Source organism: Natrix helvetica, assembly GCF_964273705.1.
Source record: "Natrix helvetica genome assembly, chromosome: 3".
In the NCBI taxonomy this organism is placed as follows: domain Eukaryota; kingdom Metazoa; phylum Chordata; class Lepidosauria; order Squamata; family Natricidae; genus Natrix; species Natrix helvetica.
This window is the reverse complement of record NC_138549.1, coordinates 126909828-126930374: the sequence shown is the minus strand read 5'-3', so window position 1 is coordinate 126930374 and position 20547 is coordinate 126909828. Positions and strand designations below refer to the sequence as shown.

Genomic DNA, 20547 nt, shown 5'->3' with positions numbered 1-20547 from the left:
AGTTCATTTTATATATTCTTGATTTCTCAAAAAATTATATTTCATTTAGAAGTTTCATAGAAAGCCTTATGATTCCAATGGAATCCATTGTATGTCTTGTAAACTAGCAGATTTAGATTAGAAGGTACACAGAGCCACTTGCACCAAATGGAAAGAATGTATAGTTTGGCAAACAGAACCTTCACTTTCAATCCTTCCTCATTCTAGTGTCTTTTAGATGTTGATTGTGTAACTCCCATAACCTCTGCCCATTCATCAAGCTGGTATGAGGAGACTTTGGTACAAATTTTGTAAAATATACCACACTAGGAGAATATCTTTACAGCATAAATCCTGCCTCTCTCTATCCAGTCATCCACTTATTAAAGTAATTGATAACTTACTGTTAATAACCAAACATCTGCAAACATATTGCTGCAGTGAAAGAAACATAGAAACTGATTGTGAGTCATGTATTTATTTTTTAAAAAATTCAAAGAAAATATCACCTGAACAGGAAGAATATAAGACTTGTTAATCTTCCGTAGAATGTTATTCTATTTCTTTCAGGTTGGGTAACAAAGCATGCACCACATTTATTTTTTGCTAATATCATCATAAAAGGCAGAAAATAAATTTGATATTAGAAGTCATAGAACGGTACCACCATTTTCCCAACAGTACATTTTCATCAGTAATTTGGGATTTTGAGTATTAAAATATAATGCGGCTTATTTCGTTACATAAATCACTCTATGTTATATCCTCCAAAGTATTTATGATCAAGAACGTTCAGGGTGTTGTGTTCAGATGAGGATGGGATAGGCTCTCCATTCTTCTTGCAGAGGCCTATAGAATACACAAAAAATATATGTAATTGGAATTTCAAGGTAAAATAACTGAAGGCAGAAAAGACTGGAAGTGGGACTTAACAATTTTTTTTAAAGTTTAATAGCAACCTTCTCTGAAGAGGGTATAAGGTTTGGGCTAGAGCATAAAAGAATTAATTGTTTTGCTTGCTTGCCCTATAGTACCTAAGTTGTCTTGCTGGTTGCTATTTTTTTTCTGGGGCTTATATTACAATTATATTAAGAACAACTTATTTTTGCTCAAAGACAAAGTGGCAGTTTCCTAAAGATGTGTGAGTTTGGGAAAAACAAGTTATGTTTTCAGTTATTCAACTCTGGGAATACAATAATGGATTCACCATTGTCTTAATTTAGTTTGACCCATTGTATGTACTGTATATATGTTACTGTTATTCTGAATAAAACTTTGGGAGTTTAACAGTTGGCCCCAATCTTTATTTTTAACATATGATACTAAACAAATGTGTTGTTAAAGTTTATGACAGATACCATATGGGTGCCCCAGATATTTTTTTCCCATTCCAAGCCTTCCCTTTCAAATAGAAAGAAATCATGAAAGATAATCATTCCAAATTCAGAGTCATTTCAAAAGTATTTTCAGTTAGTCTCAGCATATATTAGTAGCACTTGCAATGGCACAGAAATTTCATAGGATTTATTTCATAATAGGAAAATCACAAATTCTGAATGCAGCTAATAAGGGGACAATCAATTCTAAGCATGTCCATTTTCTCGCCAAGAGTCACTCTTGCCTAAATAATACTGCATCCCATGATCAAAATAACTCTTCACCTTGTATCCTTCACCAATTCTCCCAGTCTTTATTTTGCTACATGTATAATCATTCCTGTGCCGTGCCATGATGATACTTACAGTATGTTTAACTCTCATATTTGAAACCAATCATTCCTATTCATTGTTGGGTCTCTGAATATTCCAATCATTTTTTCTGTGCTCTGTTGTCTCTACCACCACAGTCATGTCACTTCATGGAATTATGTTTTTACCTAGGTCGGTCAGTCACTCACTCACTCATTCTGTTGCATAGTGTGTCCCCCAAACATATATAGTATTGCCATTCAGTGGACCATAACAAGAAATTATCACCAAGCCATCGATTTCTACTTTTCATACACATCCACAACAATCTAAATTCCACTAATTCATGAGAAAGCATACGTTTTAGCTCATTTATATACCTTCACTTCCATGCATGTGTTCATCAACTCAAGTCTAGAAGATCAGATCTATTTATACTCTTTTCCATTTCTTTGTGTCACACAGACACAATATGTTTTCCTTTCAACTCTGTTAATTCATACATTCAGGTTCTTCACTATTTACACCTCTTAGATTCTAAGTCATAGTCTTCCACATACAGGTAGTCCTTTACTTACAACAGTTCGTCTAGCACTGAAAAATGTGTCTTATGACCGTTTTTCACAGTTACGACCTTTGCAGCATCCCCATGATCGTGTCCCAAGGTCATATGATCACTTTTCTGTGACCTGACAAAGTCAATAAGGAAGCTAGATTCACTTAACAACTAGGTTATTAATTTATCAACTGCAGTGATTCACTTAACAACTATGGCAACTCTCAACACCACAAGTTTTGGGATCAACTGTGGTTGTAAGTCGAGGACTACCTATATCAGTGATGGCGAACATATGGCACGCGTGCCACCTGTCAGGGCAGGAGCCATTTGTCAGGGCACGCGAGGCGCTGTTCACCCTTTTTTAAAACCATTTTTCACCCTCCCCAGGCTCCAGAGCCTTTATAGGAGCCTGGGGAGGGTGAAAAGAGCCTCCCCCGCCCCTCTGTAGGCTTCATGAGTTTCCCTGAAGCCTCCGGAGCGCAAAAAACCGGCCCTACGGGCAAACCGGAAGTTCGGGAACAGACTTCCGGTTTGCTCGGAGGGTCGTTTTGACTGCTCTGGAGGCTTCAGGGAAGCATCCTGAAGGTCCCTGAGCTTCCGGGGGGCTTCCGGGGGGCGGGGGAGGCTGTTTTCGCCCTCCCCAGGCTCCTATAAAGCTTCTGGAGCCTGGGGAAGGCAAAAAAAAGCATGCAAAAATGGGGGGTCGCACCTGTAGTGCGCGCATGCGCACTGGGGGAGTCGCGCATTGCATTATGGGTGCAGCACACCCGCACACTACCCCCCTGTGCTCCCCCCACTTATGGCACACGAGCCAAAAAAGGTTTGCCATCGCTGACCTATATCGTGGCCATTCCCAGATGGAACTGTAAATATTAACCTCTGCCATTCACCATGGCTTTTCTCAGTTGAGGTTTTCGTGTTATACTTTATGTTAGGATAGGAAATGTGTAGATGGGGTTACTAGCCTTACATGTGTAGCTGACATCTATGTCACATGCAAGATTGTTTACTAATTTTGTCCCATGTATACTCACACAATTATATACAAATTCAAAAGTAGTTAGCGTTATAATTACATATAGTTATGCTGGGGGTTATGTTTTTACATTTTTTATGTTTTAATTTGAGGACTTTCCGTGTATTAACTGATACTGTATTGTACTTTCTTGTTAGCCAGCTTCAAGTCTTTTTCCTCTAGAAATACATTAATACTAGTCATGTTTCACCCTGTAAATTTTCTTCAGCCTAACCCAGAATATAAATTGGCCATGAGGTTTAGATAATGGAAGGTTAAACTTTTATCTACTTCTAACTTTAGTGGATACTGTAATGATTTGTAATGCTGCCCTGGGAATCCACGTCCTACTTTCATCTATTTTTATTAACATTCGTTGTTATTACTGATATTTTAGTGTTGGTTATTTTTAATCTTGTTAATGAGATAATGTAGGTGAAAAAAATATCAAAAAGTTTATTTCTATATGCATTATAACTGGATATTATATGATCATTTTATCTTTAAGAATCGGTACCTCCCCAGCCTTTTCTTCTGTTATATCTTTTTAGATTTTAAACCTGAGAGCAAGGACTGTCTCTTTTTAATGACCTCAAAATCAAAGTGAGAGTTAATCTGTCTGAAGAGCAGTGGGAAAGATTGACACAATCGTATTAATACATTACCTCAATTCATTAAAACACTCTTTAGTTTATTCACAAGGGGGTTGATTCCTTGACCACAGAAATTGCCTGAGAAGTCATCCAGACCAAGAGTCCAGACCATGGCTCCTCCATACTCTTTCCTCTTCAAAAACTCAGTCTACAAAGATAAACAGCAGCTTTTAGTGTTAGCCAAGCTGAAATTTATATTGAATGAATAATATTAAGGGAAAAAAACCCTATAATCACTTCTACTTTTTCTATGATGACTAAGTGAGTGCTCTGGTCACTGTGTTCAAAACTGACTCATTGAGAAACAAGAGCATGTTTAAATTGTATAAGAATGCAAAGATGTTTAGATTTAGATCTAACACACGGAGTGAATAAATAGTTGGCTGATCATTTGACCAGTAATACTTCATGCTATGTTTTGTTATAAAGTTCAGCGGTTCTATGTGAATCTTAAGTAGAGTTGGTGTATATGAGCTGCAAACATTCTGACTATCACTAGATGGCCATAAAAAGCAGTTGCTGTCATTTTATAGCCCTTTATTAGTTGTCTGGATTTTTGCAACCCAGAGATGGTGATCCTGCCTTAACACTCTGACTTCGTTGACAAAAAAAATCTTTGTATTATTCAATGGCATCAGGCCCAGATAAGAATTTATACTGCGTAAAAGCATAGGATAACTTTAATAAGCAGATGGAACTTTTCCGTTTATATTCTATATTGGAAGTTAGTCATGATTTTATTTCATTGGCTAAATTAAGTTTAACCCAATAATTATTACACAAAATGACAACTTACTTTAAACTGAAAACTTTTCTCATTATCATATGCAACCCATTCTCCATTTTTGAAAGCATATGGAACCTTCTGTTCCACAATCCATGCTTTGCTAGCTCCTTGTAAGAATGCACAAACCTGTCAAAACGATCAAAGCATTTCAAGAGAGAAAACAAAACAAAGCAGAACTGTTTTTACAATATTTCCCCATTGGAATTAATTGCTATTAAAGAGTATTGTAGTTTGTGTGCTGAAATTTTAACCTACAGCAGTTTCTTAAAAAATAGATCTCAGTAGTATAAGAATAGGAGCTGAATAGGAAGAATAGGACAAAAGATGGCTCAATTGATAGCCAAGAAAATGTTCTAATAATTAGTGGGGAGAGAAATCCCAATTTAAGTCACTTAAATTACAGTAAACAAACAATTTGGTTCTGTAAATTCCACTAAATTGTGACATTGCTCCTAACATCGACAGAATTATATTGCTAAGATTTTTTTTATTATTGTTAGGTTTTGATATTTTGCCCTATCTTTCAAGTATTTTAGAGACACATTCATAGAATTATTTCTGTTTACTCTTTGTACAAACTCACAAGGCAAGTAAAGCCAAGAGAGAACAATTGACCATTTTATAAACTTACGTATGGAAAGTTCAGCCTTAGGTCCATCTTGATAATACAATGAAACTGGCTTCTCACTATTTTCTTGTGCAAGTTAGTTAGTAAATTAGTAATTTCCCAACCTAGCCAAGGCCCCTGGGATTTCCTGAAAATCTTCCATCCAAACCTAAGCCAATCAATACCTTGGTTTCTGGAGATTAACCAAGGAAAACCAGGGGTTGCCATCTAGTTAGATAAATTATTATTATTTTTAATAAAATGAAGGGCATTTACCTCATAATATGCCAGGACACCAGAATCTTTGGTATAGGCTCCAGGACTGCCTCCACCAGAGGCTGGAGCACCAACATTAGTATTTGGACTAGAAAGTCTAAAAGTACGTGCATATGTTGGATACCCCATCATGAGTTTTTCAGATGGTGCTCCACTGTCATTCCAATATTTCATTGCATATTCCTACAGTACAGAAACAAACAGACATGATACACATACAGTCTGTTCACAGTACAGAGCAGGGTAGAGGAAGATCAAGAACAGTATGGTCATTTATTAGTCCGTTCGGCAGCAAATAATAAAGTAAACCACACCAGATGGATAAATAAATAGGCCCATCTTTCACTTCCCAGTTTTAGTGTTTGATGGGAATGAGAACAAAAGGAGAAGCTATGGTTGGAACAAATGCCTTTTACAAATAAATAATAGTAATCATCATCATTATCATCACAGGTACAGCCCAGGTATTTATTGCTTTTATGATGTTTCCTCCACTCAATTTGGACTTTCGTATCTTGCGAATTCTTTGAATGTACTTGGCTGAAGTTGATTCCTTGACTTTATTATGCATTAAGTCAGAGGCCTCTAAGAGCAATAAATACCTGGGCTATACCTATGATTTGATACTCTGCAGAAATAATTGACTGGATCCAGATGGAGTTGGACAATTTGGACAGAAAAACAAGGAATCTTATGACAATGAATCATGCCTTGAACCCTAAAAGTGATGTTGACTGATTATATCTACCAAGAGCAAAGGGTGGTCGAGGACTCCTACAAGTAAAGCAGACTGTGGAAGAAGAAAGACACAGCTTGAATGACTACATCCAGAAAAGTGAAGAACCGATGATTAAGGAAGTAAATAAAGAAGGCCTTTTGAAGACAACCAAGTCGAAAGCTGAATACAAGAAAGAAGTAATTGAGAAGCGAGCTGAAAATTGGAAAAGCAAAGCTATGCATGGCCAATACTTGAAAAGTATTGAAGGCAAAGCTGACCAAAAACTAACTTGGAACTGGTTAAGATCAGGAGTACTGAAAAAAGAAACAGAAGGCTTTATTTTGGCAGCTCAGGAACAAGCCTTAGCCACAAATTGCATGAAGGCAAAAATTCAACATGTTATCACCAACAGCAAATGCCACCTCTGTAATGAGAAAGATGAGGCAGTCGACTATTTGATCAGTGGGTGCAGCAAAATTTCACAAACTGACTACCAACAATGCCATGACTGAGTTGCTAAAATCATTCACTGGAAACCGTGCCAGAAGTTTGGATTTGAGTACAGCAAAAACCACTGGGAACATCAGGTTGAGAAGGTTCTAGAGGGAGGAGGAGCCAACGTCGCAACGATACGGACGTGCGGTCTCGATGCTCTGAGACTGCTGCCGATACTTTTGTCGCTGGGTGGTCCAATCGGACCTAAACTGCCCATAGAGATGGTGAACAGGAAGAATATGTCTTGCTGCTCTCGGCGACACCACAAAGTCCCTGATCGATCCAAGAGAAGTTCTTCAAGCCGGCGACAAAAAGTCCAGCCCCAGGCTGATGAAGTTGGGACGGCTCCGGAACAGAAGGGAAGTGGAAAGAGAAAGTGTGTCCATCTGGTGAGGAAACATTACTGTTTTGAAAAAGACTACCCCCCAATTTTTATTTAAGTTAAATTAAATCCGAAAGCAGAAGAAAATAAGCAGTGAAATTAACCTATATTGGATTCTTTGGATAGTGTGTTTCTTTTTCTTTGTAAGTTTACTTTGTGGATTGAAGTGCTCGCAACTTTTTTCTTTAAAGAGAACAGATCAGTTTTTCTTCTTCCATCTTTTTTATTTTTTATTTTTCAACCTACGGATTAAAGTCTTCTTTATTTCAACAAGGACTTTTATTACTTGATATTAATTCTATTTAAGAACTCTGTTTCTTTTAAGTTTGAAATAACATTAGAGAGTGGGAAGCAATACTGCCACTTGGAGGCTGGAGGCTTGAGTTTTTGAAACAATGCACTTTCCCTTTTCCTTTTGATCTCACTGACCTTGTAACTCGAGGCTTGGCAACTTGTTTATAGAAAGTGATAAGAAGCAAGGGCATTCTGATTCTGCAAAAAGCCACCCTACTTGGAACAACTTACATCCTCCGACATTACCTTCCTTGGTTAGGACTCGAGCTGTAGAGCTACCAACCAGCCCCAAAGGCTGTGAATCTCACCAAAGATCAACAACAACAACAACAACAACAACAACATAATAATAATAATAATAATAATAATAATAATAATAATAATAATAATAATAATAATAATAATAATAAATGAATGTTATCAAAAATGAGAAGGTGAAGATCTTGTGGGACTTTCGAATACAAACGGATCATCATTTGGAGCACAACACGCCAGATATTATGGTTGTAGAGAGCCGAAGTGTACAGTTTATTGATATTGCTGTTCCTGGAGATGTCAGAGTCGAAGAAAAAGAACTAGAAAAAATAATGAAATATCGTGACCTGGCCATCGAAACTACACGGCTATGGATGAAGCATGTAATAGTGATACCCATTGTCATCGGGGCATTTGGCACCATGTCCAAGAATTTCACAAGATACATCAACAGATTGCAGCTTCCTGCAATAACACCAGCGGAACTGCAAAAAACTGCGCTACTTGGAACATCTTATATTTTAAGAAGGTACTTGGTTGATATCTAGGACGCTGGCAGCAAACTGTATCAACCATTAGCACCAGTTGTTGGTATTTGTAATGCATTTTTGAATGTTCAGTTGGCTGAGTTTCATGTTTAATGAATAAAGTATATAATAATATTGGTTTCAGCCTCCTTTATATCGTAACACTTCTTTTTCAGGTTTCAATAAGTGAATTAATGATTAAAAATGCTTTCAAGTGCTTACAGTGCACATCATGCTCAATGCATTGTGATCTTTGCATATCATGTTCAGTGCTTCCTAAGTTTTAAAAAATTCGAATTCAAATAGATGAATTAACTAACTTGTGGCCCAGATTTAAGTGACGCATTAGTTACAGTACTAGGTTGTTTATATGGTGCAAATCATGTTACAGCCAGAGCTTGCTTAATCCTTTCTCAATTACTGTACCCAACTCAGGCTGCCTTATATTTAGGAAGTATAAGACAATTCCATTTCTTCTTCTGCATATCTTTTGTCTTTTGTCAGTAAGATAGCAATTTTAGCATGATGGGATAAAAAAGCATTCTGCTTTTGCTGAGAGGTAGTCAATTCAAACTTGTTTTGATTTTGACATACATTTACATCAATTATCTTGAGTTTCATCAGTTTTCTACATATGTTTGCATTGTTTAATCAAATTCTCACTATGAGAACTACAAAAGTGATAACAGATCTTTATGTTGCTCTTTTACTTACACAATTGTAGAAGGGAACTGGATCATAGTCTACTAAACCTTGATGCAGTGGGCTGTTGTGTCCTGTCACTGGAGCCCAACTTCCATGGAAATCATAAGTCATCACATTGATAAAATCAAGATTCCTGAATGCAAATTAAAAATAAAGGTCAAAATTAAGGAACAATAAACAAACAGCCAGTATAAAGCATCAAATAACAATAGCTATTTTGGAACATAAAAATATATGTAATGATAGGCTATAGCAGGATGTAGTTAATGCTCTTTAGAAAGCTATAAGAAACCTCAACTGAAATACCCTATATATCACTTTTTTCCAATCTGCCCTAAGAGATAGGATAGATGGAACATCTCATCATCCCACAGTTTGTTATCTGATCTTGCAGAGGTAATATTTCAAACAGTGGTACCTTAGTATTCAACTGCTTTGAAACTCATCGAATTTGGTACTCAATGCATTTTGATATGAAAATATTGTCGTGGTATTTATGTTCATTTGGTACTCAATGCACAAGCTAAAACCTCTCAGTGTCAGCTGCCCTGTGACTCCCCAGATTATTCCTTATGAGAAAAATTTGTTTGGTACTCATCATTTTTGATACTCATCTTGCCTCCCAGAACCAATTAAGGATGAGTACCGAGGTACCTCTGTAACTTCATATTGGACCTCGTCTCTTAGATTGCATGACCTACTTCCCCAATGCAGGTACTTCATATGCAGCATCTATGGTTGTTTTGCTTGCAGATACAGCCGCTGAAAGCAGGAGCTGTGAGTTTCCACTTTGTTCACTCTCTCTCCTAAAGCCTGCTGATAGTTCCTGCAGAGGGAAACAGAAGCAGCAGCAGTTACTATTGCTCACTTACAAGAGACCAGGAAATGTTTCAAAGGAAGCTTTTTCATATTAGAAATCTAACATGTTCTCAGTGCAGGCAGAGCAAAATGTTTCAGCAACTCCCAATTCCAACCACCTGCATTCACATTTTGTTTCCTTTCCCTCCGTTGTCAGAAAACTAACTGATACAAGCTTTTTGCCCTTTTAGAGGTGCGCTAAACAAGGAATAGAAGAGGATCTAAATAAGCCTCCAAGTCCAACATACAGTATTCCTTTCTCACTATCTTTGGGTAGTATAGTGGAATCGTAAGGGCATACTGACATTTTTTTTGCAACATGAGAGGAATGATGGAGGAGGTTCTAAAGCAGCTTCCTGGGAGAGGAGCAATGGTGTGCATTCCAGATTGTAGCTTTAAGCTCCAATCTTATTGCACTTAACTTTGAAAATAAGCATCCCTGAATTCAGTCAAACTTACTTCTAAGTAGACATGCACAGAATTGTACTGTTAGTCATGAAAGAGTGTAGGAATATTTGTAAATAATACAAAAATGTAGTTGGATCTTCAGTCCTACCTTTGCTCTTACTATGTATTTTGCCATTCTAAATAAATGCAGGTTATCTATAAATACATAAGTACTTCATACAGGCTCAAAAATATGCTGTCCTTTTATTTGTATATTAGGTCAATAAAATATGTATTCTAAGACTGGGTTCTAGAGCAACATTGTGATAAGGGCAAAATTCTGAATAGCAGATCTTAATTGGACATTGATTTTCAATTTTAATTTTAAAATAAAATTTTACTGCAGTTTCACTGTTGTTGATTTCAGAAGGGCATTCATTGCAGAATATCAAAACACACAGTTTAAACAGCCTACAAGATTCTTTTATGGAAATTTCAATTAAAAGTTTATGCTTTCAGTCTCTCACCTGAAGCAGAATGGTAAAGAGCTGTTTATCTTCTGGAGGGCTACCTTTGGTACCTGGATATTCCCAGTCCAGATCCAGACCATCAAATCCATGCTCACGGAGAAAAGATATAACTGAAGAGATAAATGTCTGGCGATTTGCTGAAGATGATACCATAGTAGTAAATCTAGAAGACATATATTATTTTTGGACAGCATAATTTTCAATGTTCATTGGCATATACCTCTCTTTTATTTCCACAGAACATCATGAACCATAGTTAGAAATTGGCAAGATCCAGCACTTACCCCCCACCTTAATAAATAATAATAGAAAATGTTCCATTTGCTTCCAAGTTCAACCAAATATTTTTAGAGTTAGCAGGGAAATCTACATGTCCCAATTCACACTTTAAGCGGTTAACTATTCTATTTTATTAAAAAATGTTATGTGAAAACCTCAGCTGATCAGAGTCTTGATAGTCAATGGAGATCAATATTCATAGATCTACCTACTGATGACTGTGGTGTATAGCACTTTGTAATTCAGAATGGAATAGGAGTATTTGAGAAGGCAGGACCTTTCGAGAAGAGGAAGATGCATGGTCTAATCTCATGGATAATGCAGGGATGAGGTTAGGAATATGTCAAAATACAGATAGTTTTGTGCAGTTTGTTTTACATGTATAAGAAGAATGCTAATACTGTTCCCTGTTACAAAACAAATGTCAGAAGAGTAAATATTATATATAGGGTGAGGAATTATTTGTTAAGTGTGATGGGAGTGGTGTTTCACAAAATTCTGACAGAAATAGTAGCAGAGTTACAATGAACAAAATTTGGAAAGAACAGTGTAGTTTTCTGCTAGATAGGGATTGTGTGGTCCAGATCTTTGTTCCTTAGCAGTTCATTAAAAGTAATGATGAGTATGCATGCATTATATGTATGAATTTGAAGAACTAGGACTTATTCTCCAAGTCTAAAGGTTCTTCCTCATGGCTTCATTGAAGTTTTATCCACCAGTCCTTCAGTCAACTGCAGACTATACCTGCATAACGATTTCTGCTCCTACTGGTGGTCTCTATCCTGGAAAATGCTGAAAAACAGTGCTGCTCATATTTACTGTGTATTAAAGACAGAGATTGGTGGATTTCCCAATTTTATTTCCTTCTCCTTCTGCAAAATACCATCAGTTAGTGAAAAGTACGGTATCTACCATTCACTCTCCTTAATATGGAATGAGAATAGACTTGCTAAAAAGGTGAGTTTTGATAAATGGCTAGATTGCCAAGTTCAAGCAAGTATTTTGATGATGCTTCCACAGACAGCCTAACAAACACTTGATATAATTTGGACTCCCTTGCAACATAGAATCGGTGCTATTTTAGAACAGCATTGTGTTCAAAAACACAGTAAATAACAGCAAAGAAATGAGGAGAATTACACCAAGCAAGAACAAACAGACAAATAGGTCTTTCTCTCCTTCTTTACCATGTACCACCAATGCTGCACACAAATGAGCTGATCCACATCTCTGAGTTGATGATTGGAAAATAATGTCTAGGGACTGTAGGGGAAGAAATATGGCCAATGAATGCTAGGCTGATCCCACTCAGTAGAGACCACCCAACTGAGTCATTGACAGATTGGAAAGTACAATGTGAAGCATATGAGATTATATTCTTTGTAAAATCCATGATGGGATAGGAGAAAAGCATAAAGACTAGTATGATAAAAGCATGTATGTCTGATTCATGCATGGATTGGGAAATAGACTAAGGCAGCATAGGAAAAAAAGTTATCCCAGCATTTTTATACTGTAATTATAACCAAGTAAGGAAAAAATCTTACACAAGTTTCTCTATCATCCCTTAAATGTCACATTACAAATTACCAACAAAGCAATGTAACATGAAGATAGGGGTAATGTTGCAGGAAAGAAGGAGTTAACACATAGAGTCACTGCTGTTTCCAAAGCCAAACTAGTTTAAACTGGCCAAGGCAAAAGAAGAGAAGTGTCATTCTGTCAGTGAAAGCAGTGGTGTAGAAAATTAGCTGTGAAGCCTTCAGGCTGAAGAGCAAAATCCAAACTTTATAGGAGAAATGGGGAAATTGAGATACTTTAGACTGAGCAGTAACAGTGTTTGCTTGACTTCCCCATAGAACTTTCGATGTATGTAAATGTGGTTTCCATCACCTTTTTGCCAGCAGAATTCCTTCCCAGCTGCAGAGATGGAATCTCCATCCCTTCCTATCTCTTTTAGACCAGATTAAAAATCACATCATTACAAATATGTGGCCTCTTTCAGTGGAAAAGAAAAGTCTTACTTTTGGTTATTAAAGGTTCCCCCTCCAACTGCCAGCAATGTGCGTAAATTGCTGTTTCTGGAAAGCAAGAAAAATAATATAAACATTCTGTGTATATTGACAATTAACAAAATAATCTATGTCTTGAAAAATTATCCCAAGATTCCTATCAATTGTTTCTTTTTTATGTGTACTAGTAGTTTTTTTTATAAAGAATTTGTTTTTTATTTTCAAAACAAACATAACACATACAATTTTTTTGCATACTGTAGAAAGTGTATCAGTTGGTTACAAAAAGCTTTCGTGCATCTCTTCCACAGTCATCAAACATAATTCATGTTAACTCAAGTATTTTAACTCAAACATTTATACATATTTCCATCATCATACCTCCATTTACATTTGACTATAATCGTTTAAACGTCCTTCATCATAAAATATACCAAGATTTAATATATAGCCACATACTAGCATTTCATTTACTATTTCTAAGATCCTCCAATAACACTGAATCTTTATATCCTATTCTAGTTAAACATCCATAATATTCAATAACAAAATTTTCTAATTCTTCTTTCCAAATCATTATTTTCAATTTACATCTAATTTCCTTATGTTGTACTCATGCCTATATATACCTTATTATCATTATCCCTCCTTTGTTTAACTATATCCTGTATCATAACATTTTCCCCCTAATATTCAAAACTTAACTATATCTAACTTAGTTCTTTTTTTATTAATCTTTATATAAAATCCAAGAAGGTTTCTAATCTTCCTTTCATGGGTACCATTCAATATTCATATCCCATTATTGCTGTACCAGTAGTTTTATGTGTTATCAGTAGTTAGAATGCAGTAGCAGGCTACTTCTGCTGATTTCTGTCTGCCTGCAGTTTGGCAGTTCAATTCTCACCGGCTCATGGTTGACTCAGCCTTCCATTCTTCCAAAGTCAGTAAAATCAGGACCCAGATTGTGGGAGGTAATATGCTGACTCTGTAAACTGCTTAGAGGAATTGTAAAGCACTGTGAAGCGGTATATTGCTATTGCTACTGCTATTGCTTTGAAGAAAACTTTGTGCCAAGGTTTTATTGACATAGTAGAGATTAAAGAAACCATATATGATAGATCAGAACATAAAAGGCTTTTAGATTCTTGGCTTCTCTGGCACTTCCAATATAGAACACAATTTCCCCTTTCTCTTTCTCATTGATATTTCCAATATAACGAATCTAAATACTTAAGGCTTATGTTAGTATTATTTTAATTAGATAATAATTTACTCTGATTCTTTAAATTATTATTTTCTCCTGGATGAAAGAACTTTGGGTCTATCTATCTCACATTCAACAAGTGAAAGCCTCTGGCTGGCTGGTAATTATGGGATATATACTAGGGATATATCTGCAAAAAAAAGAGTTATTTGTGTACATTGGTTTCATCGCTAGGAAATATATCTACTCCAAGCAATATCCAATGCTCCTTCATCCAGAAAACATACAATCAGTCTATGTAAAGTTGGTTGTGAATCATCTTGCTCCAAAGAGGGATCCCTAACAGTGTATCAAATGAGCCTGGCTAAGCTAGGAAGAACCCAAAACTGTACAGAAAGCTCTATAATATCCTCAAAATAATTTGAAAAATAAAGAAAAATACTTATACTCTCAGAACTGAAAAGGGGAAAGGGATCTAATTCATATACATGACACAGCCTGCCCTAACTACTTTATATCTGTCCTAGGCACTGGAATTATGACCATTTGACAATATTAACAATAAATAAGTGTCCACAGTATATAACTTAAGTGATGAGCCATAAGGTCTGAATTAAGTGCTTTTTTCTGTTTTATCTGGTTTGATGCTATCATCTTCACTGATATTGTTACACAAATATATTTTTTCGGAAAATTACTTGCCTGTTCTTTAGGGCATTGAGTTTTCTGTAAAGTATTGCATCATTCCATTCTCTAATTTTAATTTGATTGTTGTCCATATCCGCAAAAGCAAAAATTAAGTGGGTGCACAGAAATGGATCTATGTTATCTGGGGTGAACTTGGCTGGTTCTTTCCTGTACTGAGCCCAGTTGGTAACATAACAGACAAGTTTGTAGGTAGAACCTGAAAAGAGATGATATTACAAATGGCTAAACTTGCATGCAGTTTATCTTCACCATAACATTTGCCTTCTTGCCAGATGGAAAAACAGATTTCCACTGTATTTAGAATGGTAAACTATAAAAAAAATATAAAGTATGCACATATACACACTTGACCTTTGAAAGCAGTACTGATTCATTCATACAATTAAATCGAGTCAAATTAAAAGGTTTCTGAAATAATGAGTTTTTCTAAGTTAGGCGGTTTGTTGTATGAAACAGTGACATTATAAGTGACTTTTTTCATAAATGAGACATTAGCAACTTCAGCTAAGAACCAGGAATATTTTGAGAAAAGTAGGAACATTACAGGGAAGGCAGAGGTCATAAGCTTCAATATCACTGTGTGTTCTTTATTTCTGGACCTCAGGAATCAGTCCTTCTCATTATAATCCATTTTTAATTATTCTTTGCACTGTCTGTTGACATAGCTCAAAGTATGGAGAAAAACTCTATATGTGGCTCAGTCATGCATATGAAAGTTATATCATCTATCTTCTCTGGCAATAATAATCAAAGATTTAGAGTATATGATAACAGAATAGCAATTTTATTCCATCTAGAATTACTAGGAGAATATAGACACTAGTCAGCATTTATATACGATTCATCAATAAGGATTTTTTAATTAATTAATTAAATATTAATTAAATATTTATTTCTTAGCCGCACCCTCTCCCGAAGGACTCGGGGCGGCGTACAATGAAACATATGAAATAAATATGTGGACAAAACAAACATATAACAGAGACATATACCGAGACATACACAAGGAGGAGGTCGGCTGATAAATAAAACAATTAAAATACAGTATTTAAAAACCCCTAGATAATTAAATATAATTAAAATACCCAGTAAAAACCCGTCAGGAGCGATATGGTTAGATCAAAGTTGAGCCAAAGTTCTAAATTATGTGTAAGGCAACTGATAAAACATTGTAGAGTTATGCAGGTCTTAATTATATGAGGGAACAATTATTCTGCTAGAAGAATTTGCCTTAAAGCAAATATGGGAGAAGAAAACTCTGAAAGTTTCACCCAATGTGATAAAACTCAGAAACTAAAACTTGAGCTGTCTAGGGCTAATGGGGAAGAACTAACCACTGAATTTAAAATTGTGTCAGCAAGTTGATTTTGAGGGAAATCTGAATATGTGTAATAACTACAGAGAGGGGAAAGAACATCATCAAGATATTTCATAAGACACCAGGAAGAAAGAAGAGAGTGAAAGAAAGTAATCAGTCAGAATCAGGAGGTCATTGTTAAAACCATTGTAGATTGGGGAAAAACAGAGTTTCAACATAGTAAGTTAGTCCAAATAGGAGACTGCCCTCTGTACTCCTCTTAATGCTTAGTGTCTGTACTTCCTCCTGTAAAGAAGTAAGTTTGTTCTATTAGAGACTTGCATGATTTCTATGTTCCTTTGGAATATAGCACAAAAGAATCATATCATTAGAATGTAATTATTTGGTCCGAGGAGAATTGGAAAATCTGTAGTTAAGGAGGCAAATTTGGCATATGTTTTAAATAGGGATTCTAACTAATTGCAGTCTCTCTTGCTCTCACATAGAAACAGTATTTAAGAAAGTAAATGCAACTCTAGGTGTGCTTTATTTCTAAAACATTCACTACTTTTCCCCCCAAAATTTTTATTGTTTTCATTAAACAAGAACACAAAAAAAGAATCATCCTTCATTACATCTTGTAGAAAGTGTGTCGATTGGTTACAAATAGATTTCATGCATTACTATCACAATCATTATTTATACTTCCTTCATATTGAATTGTACATTTTAAGTCAAAAATCTTTATGTATTTTACTATCAATGTACCACCATTCTCATTTAACTAGAATTATTTAAGCGTGCTTTTATCTGGAATCATTTGTATTTAAAGACACAACCACCTACTGGCATTCATTAACTATTCCAATAAACCTCCAATAGTTACCCTTTTATAACATATTCTGAAAAAAAAATCAATTAATAAGATATCTAAGCATTTCCCCACCACTTTCCCCCCCCCCAACTCACTATTTAAGGCTTTTACCAATGCCAACACATATAGAAATCGTTAAACATTATCCATTAACATTTCCTTATTATTATTGTAATTAGCTGAAAATTATTTACTATTTATATCACATCTCCTTTCATCAGACCCAAGAAAGATTACATCTTTATAACAAAATCTAAACAAACACTTGTTAGTAAAATTAATAAATATTTTTCCCAGGTCCCAATTTGTAGTTTATATCCAAGTTGCTTTTACTAGTTAAAATTATTATTTCATTATTATTATCGTAATGAATTATTTGTTAACGAATAAACATTTAAAGAAACAATCTAAAAGCATCTACAAAGTCCTACTTATTAATCACCAAAAATTAACTAAGTTTTTTATTATCAACATTCATTATCAACCTGAATCTTTCCAGTAACAGAACAGTCTTATCTCTTTTGCCAGTTGTTGTGTCAATTCTCTTATTAACTTCTTTATAAGGTTTTTAAAAACATTCACTACTTTTACTGTATCTTTTTAAATTCTGCTTCTGGTCATGCTAAGACAGGTCACTTAAGATTTTTTGAACTGATCTCCTCAGCTAGCAAATACAAGTAAAAGAGTCCTACCAAGCTGCAGATTCAGCAGAACCATGAAACCTGCAAAGCAAAAAATGTTCAACATCAGGAGTAGATAAGGGGTTACAATAGACATATATTATTTATTTACCAAACCATAGACAGATGATCAAATGAGTCCATAAAATATGACAAAATAAATATCTGAGATCAATTAAATTCAACAATAAATTACTCATCATGTTTAAAACTATAGTTTTAATGTTCTGGATTGTTAAAAAAAAAACTCCATTCATTTCTTTAGCACTATTTTGCTTGTTTGTAATAAGGCTGATCCCTACTTCCCACTTGCCCAGGGACAAGGATGGGCACTTCCACCAGTTTGGGAAGGAACAGGAATGATTGGCTGCATCCTTAGTCCTTCCCTCCTGCAACCTGTTGGGAAGGGGACCACTACTTGAGTTTTTTGGCTTTGCATCAAAAGTAGTGTTTTTTCATCAACTCTGGAAGGAGCAAGGCAGTCTACACTCTGTATCCTGCCCTTCATTCCATCCTACACAGATGCCTTTGCTTCAGTTGGTTGCTATGTGCTCTGATGGGCCAGGTCCCCTTCCATGGATCTATGGTCTCTGCCTTCAAGGGCCATTTTATCCAGGGTAGCTGGGGTGCCTATTGTAAAAGGCTGGATCTTTGATATGAGCTTTTGGTTTCTTCTTTTAAAGACAGTCTCTGATGGAACTGTGAAAACTTAGCCACTTCCTCTTCTCCTTTAACTATTTGAAACTTGACAGGGTACTGCCATGTTTCTTCCTTTAAAAAAAAGATTGATATTCTTATGTTGATCTACTCTAAAGTGGCTGCAAATGGTAGAAAGAACTGTAAAATTGTTGTTTTGTCTTCAGAAGTCTTGCTCACTGAAGAAAAAGCAAATACCATTTGATTTTTCTGGCTTTCAAGGAAAAAGAAGCAGAGGAATTATCAATCAGGGATCATGATGATGGTCCACACAGAACATCTGGCCATGACTGTAGCCAAAAGAAAGGAAGAAGGTAAAATTCAGAAAGGGGTTCCTTAAATTGACTTTCTTTCTAGCTGGTTTACACAGAGACAAGTAGGTGAAGGCTGCTGCAGAGAAAAATCAATAAATATGCATGTTTACTCACCGGCCCAAAGTTTTTGATTCATCATTTGGATACCTGCACAAATAAGACAAATAATTACAGAAATGCTTCTGCACTTTCTTAAAAGTTAAATCCATAATCATGAACATTAGTGCATTTAATACTTTACTTTTAATGTCTTATTGCAATTACAGAGTTGCAAAAAGCCAAAATTTAATAAAATTGTTCATTCCATCCTTTTCAAGTTAGCAAGTTTTAATACAGTTGACATTGTAAGTCATTCTCTTCATTCAGCATAATAATCAATGTGCAACAAAAAAGCCTAAAAACTCAAAATCCATTTAAATAGTTCTTCACATACCTATCAGCTTGAGGAAATCTTTGCAATTGAAACAGCCTGACCCTCTCTCCTGTTATGCTTCTGCCCATCTGCAAAGTTCTGAAAAGGAGGAACTTCTCCTATCTCCAGCCTCTGTAGAAATTACTTTGTCATTCTCCACACCCCGATTGTTGGATGTTTTTTTAAAATTTTTCAATAGTTCTTTGTGTTCTGATTAAGTAAACACAAGTCAATCAGGAAGTCAAGCAGACCTAGGGAAAATACAGACATATCAGCGTGACCTCAATACATGAAAAAAATCCTAGAACAATAATCAAGCAGGGCTTTGCAAGCGCTTAGAAAGAAACAAGGTGATTAGTAAAAGCCAGCTTGTGTTTGTTAAAAACAGGTTATGTAAACCCAATCTTAACTGCTCTTTTTTGAAGAAAGTAAACCAAGTAAATGCTGTGGATAACATATATTTAGGCTTGGGTTAGGCATTGGATTAAGTTAACCCACTTCCTTCAGAAAGTGGAGCTATATAGAATGGACTGCCAGAGGGTTTCATAGTTGCAGGAATGACTATATGCAACACATGGTGTTTAATGGATGTATATCTATCTGGGGAAATATACAGTACCTCAGGCTTCTGTTTTTGGACCAAATGTACTTCAACATTTTTATAAATAACTTAGATAATGTCATAAAAGAGATATCAGCAATTTCGCAGATGATACAGTGCTGGGGATTGGTATTGCTAACACCTCAGAAGACAGAGTCAAGATTCAAAAAAATCCTGCAACAAGTGTTCAGTGGTGGCAAATACAAGATTTTATACCTAAGTTGATAGTACTTTTGAGAAATATCTGAGAGTTAACTGCTCCAACTCGATTGCAAAAAATACAACTTCAGCAACAGAGTGGTTAAACGCCTGGAATGCTCTAACTGACTTTGTTACATCTTCAAACCCCCACAGCTTCAACCTTAAACTGTCTACCATGGAACTCACCCCATTCCTAAGAGGTCTGTAAAAGGGGACCTGCATAAGCGCACCAGCGTGCCCACCATCTCTGTCCTATTACCCCATTTATTTGTACTCGTTTTCTTTGTTCATGTCCATGTTTATATTTATACCAGTTATCGTGTACATATTTGACAAACTAAAATAAATAAATACTTGGTTTTGAATGAACTAAAAAAAAAGAGTCTTGAAATTCAGCATTAGCTAACAGTATGTTACAACTGTCAAAACAGCCAATGCAGTCTTGGGCTACATCAAAGAGAGCTAACATGGAGATGACAGGAAGTGATACTTTTACTCTACATTGCAGTGGTCAGTCTGCATCTCCACCTAGAATCCTCTATTCAATTTTG

At 35.7% G+C, this 20547-nt stretch overlaps 1 protein-coding gene across 1 annotated transcript; it reads right to left on the bottom strand.

Moving 5' to 3' along the window:
• Positions 1-444: 444 nt before the first annotated feature.
• On the bottom strand, positions 445-19338 carry LOC309389114 (acidic mammalian chitinase-like). Its single transcript, XM_081947099.1, has 12 exons — positions 19216-19338; positions 18897-18929; positions 17785-17814; positions 14916-15117; positions 13019-13075; positions 10713-10878; positions 9642-9766; positions 8950-9073; positions 5565-5747; positions 4691-4807; positions 3907-4042; positions 445-828 (listed from the first exon to the last, which is right to left on the bottom strand). Exons 2-11 carry the CDS (start codon positions 18919-18921, stop codon positions 3908-3910), a joined length of 1164 nt encoding a protein of 387 aa, XP_081803225.1. The 5' UTR covers positions 18922-18929; positions 19216-19338; the 3' UTR covers positions 445-828; position 3907.
• Positions 19339-20547: the final 1209 nt, after the last annotated feature.

Bases quoted from the DNA above. Each gene is read 5' to 3' on its own strand.
- LOC309389114 (XM_081947099.1), bottom strand. From the start codon at position 18,921: ATGATGAATCAAAAACTTTGGGCCG. The intron at 15,118-17,784 runs GTAGGACTCTTT...ATCTCTTTTCAG, and splicing joins TCTGCTGAATCTGCAGCTTG to GTTCTACCTACAAACTTGTC. The intron at 4,808-5,564 runs GTAAATGCCCTT...TCGTTTTGACAG, and splicing joins GTGTCCTGGCATATTATGAG to GTTTGTGCATTCTTACAAGG.